The sequence below is a fragment of the Hordeum vulgare genome, chromosome 5H (genome assembly GCF_904849725.1).
Source record: "Hordeum vulgare subsp. vulgare chromosome 5H, MorexV3_pseudomolecules_assembly, whole genome shotgun sequence".
In the NCBI taxonomy this organism is placed as follows: Eukaryota; Viridiplantae; Streptophyta; class Magnoliopsida; order Poales; family Poaceae; genus Hordeum; species Hordeum vulgare.
In genome coordinates, this window is record NC_058522.1 from 567,618,243 (window position 1) to 567,623,562 (window position 5,320).

The following is a 5,320-nucleotide window of genomic DNA, read 5'->3' on the forward strand; positions in this document are numbered from 1 at the left end:
TTCGGTCCCAACCGGATGCAAAGTAGCAGAGCTTTGGGCGTTTTGTCTCTCTTGATTTATAGCTGCAGAACCTAGAACTCCTCTTGTGAAGACAAGATAGAGTGTCTCAGTTAACAGCCTAAATCCTAAACCCTAAACAAACACACAGGTAAGTACGGTACCCCTTGGCAAATAACTAGCCAATAAAAGACGTTTATATTGTTGGCAACGGGTTTGGGTGCACGGTCGATACCCATCTCTTAGTTCCAGTATGAAATGATGGTGGTTGTACACCAAAAAACGCCGAGGAGTGTGCAAAACCCACCGAGGATAACCACCGCCGCCCAAAGAAATGCCAGCGTGCCCGTAGCATCTCCCGCCCATTTGACGAAGACCATGCACCGCCTAACGACGGAGCTATGTAGAAGTCCGAGGGGGCCATGCCCCCCCCCCCCCCCAACCCAAATGCAATTTTTTTACTAGGTAGTAATAGTCTCATATCCACATACACGTACAAGGGCCAAGGCCACAAGCCCATCGAGTGATTCACGTCTCTTTCCCCTACCACGCTCGCCGTCGGCGCTGGCACGGCAGGGTGCCTCAGTGCCTTGGTGCCTCCATCCATGAACCAAGCTGCCACACTGGCTTGATATCGACGTCAATAGGGTGTTAACCGAGCCACTCTATCTTGTCTTGTGAAATCTTTGATCTAAAAATTCCTGTCTTGTGCTCAAATCCTTCAGTATTCTATATTAGGTAACAGTTGAGTGCTTAATTAGTTGCACAAACTTGTTATGAACAAATCATTTTATATTAGTTGCAATGTTGAGAAGATAGTTAACCGACAGTTGCTCGGTTGGCGGATGCGTAGGGGATTAATCAGCTAATTAGACACTTAATCAACAAATTAATCGGCTGATTTATTATTTTGTCGGTTACTCAGTGATCCTACGAGTACGTTAATCAGCAAGTTAAGTGGTTAATCGGATGAATTCATAAGCAGAGATTAGTTGTATGCAAGTTGTTGTTATATATGTTTGTATATTTTTGCATCTTGTTCATTCGCATCGCAACTGAAATTTTGCTTCTCCGTAAATGCAACATATGCATATTATTATTTTTCTGTTCGGAGCAACAAATCATTACCTGTTAAATGGTTGGTTTTGGCATCTGGATTATTCCCACAAGGATAGTCTCCTTTTTATTTATTGTTGAGCTTTAAGTTCCCTTTGCATTTTAACTTCTACGAGTCTGAACCACACTAGAATGTTTTGTACATAAATTTTATAATCAAATTCACTGTATGAGCCAACTTGAAAAAGAAGTCACCGTATGAGTGGTTTGCTGAAGGCGAACATCAGTGGCTATACAAAAACCTTAAGAAACAGAGAGACTGTATACAATTCCTTTCAAATCAAATCAGCTAAATGACACACACACTTTCTGCCTACAGCTCCAAAACTCCAAGCATCCAAATAAAACATGACTTATGGTCGGTCACACATTTCAAAGACTGGCTAAACATCCAGATTATTGGTGTTATAGCAGTTCTATCATTTACACTTATCAGGGGAGATTCAAAATAGCATGGAAAGATTGATTTTTATCCACCGCGTCGCTCCGCTTCCGCGTTATGGTCAGTCTGAGCAGAGCTCTGCTCCTTTGATTGCACCTCTTTATCATCCTTATCTGCATCTTCAACCTGGAAATCTGTCAAGGAATCTAACAGCGAGCTCTCAGAAGTTACGGCACCAGAACAAGCTTCGCCATCCTCTCCATGGAAGAACCTAGCCAGAGACAGGGCATTGTAAGTAGAGCTCGCTTTCTTAAGGCCCTCTATCGCTTTCATTGCCGCGAGTGTGCTTCGGTACACCTCTGAGGTTTCTGCGTCGGAAGATGACGCTGGGTCACGACTAGCCGCATCATTGTGAGCCTGATGCTTTGAAGAGGAACCAGACTCGAGTACTTCATCTTCAACAGGGAAGAGGATTTCAAGATTAGCCTCACATTCTCGAACAAGTCTTGTTAATGGTTCAGTGGTGAAAAATGGTTGGTGGCGAGCTCGCTGAGTGAAAGGTAGGCTGAGCACACCGCCTGTTCTTTTGTCATACTTCTTCAGTATCTTCACTAGCCCTGTATGCATCAAGTGTCAGGACGTTAGCTAGGAAATGTACTGTTGGTAGGACACTCAAGGTTGGTTAACTTGGTTTCATATGCTCACCAGCAAAGTTCAGGGAGCTGTAGGTCTGGAGAAGTATCATTTCGCCATGGATAAGCACGAAATCTCTACGTATCTCTAACATCTCTTCAGTAAACTCAGTTTTGGATGTAAAAGCACCGTTTTTCTTTGCTTTGACTCGCTCAATCCTCTCCTTTAGCACCTACAGACAAGCAAACTGACGAGTGAAAATAAAAGAAATTGGTATACCACAACTACCTACTACTGTACTACCTAAGCCCCTAAATAACCCATGTACAATAAACAAAAAATGCCAACAATGGACAATAACATTCACAGATTTTGGGACTTCAAAAGAGAAAGGGATTCCCTCCCAAGCGCTCATGAGAACCTTATCAAGAAGGTCACTTCATGTTGTTAGGAAAATCATCTTCTCAACACCTCACATGTTATTAGATTCTACAAATCCGAAACACCAGACAGTCTGTTACTCAAGGACAAAACCATGTGACAGTACAACGAAATAGATGCTTTCAGTAGGAGGTTCAATCAAATGCTCAGAACTAATATGAAGACAAGAACTGAAGCATAAAGATACTATTTAGGCCTTTCACCAGATAAGTTCAGAAGTACGGATTTTACTGCCAGCCTGGAATGCTAAACCGTTTAAATTGATTAATCAGCTATGTCTGTGTGGTGCATACCCAAAAAAATTGTAAACTTAGTTCTTTGGGCAAGGCCAAGTGCTGTTGTTTATATTGGTTCTGGGTCTCGGTTTACTAGAATTATTGGAACTGGGTTATCTACTCATCAGTCACCAACATTTCAGCAGACTCTGCCTCATAATGAGCCCTGACAAACTTAACTGGAAAACTACAAATTCCGTTCTCATGCAAATGGATTAAATGTTCATTCATATATGGGTCATTGGTTGACGGTGACCCAATGACAATTGCATGACTGAAGCCTTAATATGCTCAAGTCACTTTGGTCATGTTCACTAAGCTTATGTGGTATGGCTCAATCAAATGATCAGAACAGGAGGTCAAGAACTGAAGGTGACAGTGCAACATACTTTGAACAGGAGGTTTAATCGAATGATCAGAACTAATATGCAGTCAAGAACTGAAGCATAAAGAGACTCTTCAGTCATTTCAGCAGATAAATTCAGAAGTATTCTTTTTAAACTAGTCTGAAATGTTAAACGATCTAGACTGCTCAATCAGCGACGTTTGTATGATCCATAAAAATAGGGTAAATTTTGTTCTTCGGGCAAGGCCAAAAGTATTATTGTTTATATTGGTTTTGGGTCTCAAATTACTAGAATTACTGGAACTGGGTTTGCTACTCACCTAGTCGCCTGCCACTGACAACAAATTAAGCAAACTAGGCCTCATAATGAACACTGAAGCAAACCTAAGTGGCAAGCTTTAAACTCTGATGTGGTGCGGATGGATTCACTAATCGTATATGGGTCATTGGTTCAAGTGACATAACGACATATGTGTGACTAGAGTCTTGATATGCCCTAAGTCCCTCTGATCATGTTCAATAAGCTTATGCGCAACTTTGACATTTCTCAGGCTCGACTGGAATGTTTGCCCCTGTCATGCAGACAGGCACATGCCATCGGTTTGGCTTATCGCTTATCATGAACAGCAGGAACATATCCAACCAAAGTTACGGTGACAACCAGACAAGCCCGGTTTGCAGTTGCAATTAAAGGTCGTTGGCTGGAGCAAATCACGGTGTGATTCTACCACTGATTCATCACTAGTAGGTACTGTACTATCCAAGATACAGTAATTGTTAGACATGGTAAACTGGAGAGATTCACATCACATGTGGTGACCGACCATTCATTCCCCAGCACAGACAGGCCATAAATCCCCACGCTACGATCCAAATCCCGGCCCACGACACGACGGCCCTACCTAGACTAGGCCCCGCACGCACCGGCGAGGCGGAGGACGGGGGAGGGGGGACGGAAGGATTGATTGGGTTTGGGTGGGTACCTGGAGGCGGATGACGTACCACTCCTCCCTCTCCATGTAGAAGTCGTTGAGCTTGTGGAGCTCGACGTCGAGGATCCGGGCGAACCAGTCCCCCAGGCCCAGGGGGCCGTCCCCGTGCCCGGGCGGGGGCAGGGGCGGGGGCGGCTGGTCGACGGCGTCGGGCGGCAGCGTCTTGATGAGCTTCTTGAGCGCCTTGTACGCGAGGTACTTGTCCTTCCAGTCCGGCAGCGTCCCCTCCAGGTGGCTCCGGAAATCCTTGCCGAACTTCATCTCCTCTCCCTCGCCGGCGCCACGCGAGAATTCCTCGGATTGGGATGGGGGCGGAGGAACTGGTTGGTGTTGGCGATGGCGAGGAGGAGGAGGAGGAAGAAGAAGGTGGGGAGACGGGCCGGGCCGGGCCGGCCAGGGTGGATGATTGGGCGGTGGGTCGCTGTCGGGCGGGCCCATGATGATATGCGTGCCTCGGTGTTGGTGGGTCCCTTTCCCTGCTGTTGTCTCGTTCCGCTTGGCTGTTGCCGCCGCCGGTCGCCGCTTCGGCGTTAAATAAAATATTTGGATTTAGCTAAAAAAAAAACATTTGGATTTTGTCTGGGCCCTACTACGTCGGATTTGGCCCTTGGATACGGTGAGATTCCCATTAAAGAAAAGAAAACCAGAGGGATCTCTTTCTCAAAACAGAGGCTGCGTGATTAGGGAATTACAAAAGTGGTTTCGGAACAAAATGGTGAACTAGTTGTTGTTGTCAGAAAACATGGGCAGCTTCGATTACACCGAGCGGTGAGGCCAACGCATGAGGCAGAAATCACAAGTCCACAAAAACCTCTCCAAACCACGGGCGACGGAATGCGAGCCTACAACTACGAGGTGAAACCTCTACAGCTCTGGTACTGCTGCTCTGCGTCGGATTTTTATTGTAAACTTAACTACTCCTAGCAAAATATAATTATATGCCAAAAAGTACCATTACTGGATCTAACAATACAAGCATATAAGTAGTTTTTATATCTTGTGCGTCATACCTGTGGTCAAAATTGGCATCATGGTGATGTCATCAATGATGTAGTGGCAGATGCAGACATCCAATCGTAACTCCTTTGCGAGGTACTCCCTTCGTCTTAAAATTCTTGTCTTATGTTTGTCTGAAAAT

General features: G+C 45.1%; 1 protein-coding gene across 1 annotated transcript; it reads right to left on the reverse strand.

Annotated features, from left to right (window-relative positions):
• Positions 1–1,356: 1,356 nt before the first annotated feature.
• LOC123453145 (SPX domain-containing protein 4-like) lies at positions 1,357–4,635 on the reverse strand. The gene is made up of 3 exons (XM_045129910.1): positions 4,174–4,635; positions 2,201–2,360; positions 1,357–2,112 (listed from the first exon to the last, which is right to left on the reverse strand). The coding sequence occupies exons 1-3, from the start codon at positions 4,618–4,620 to the stop codon at positions 1,583–1,585; spliced, it is 1,137 nt and encodes a 378-aa protein (XP_044985845.1). The 5' UTR covers positions 4,621–4,635; the 3' UTR covers positions 1,357–1,582.
• Between the last annotated feature and the right edge of the window lie 685 nt (positions 4,636–5,320).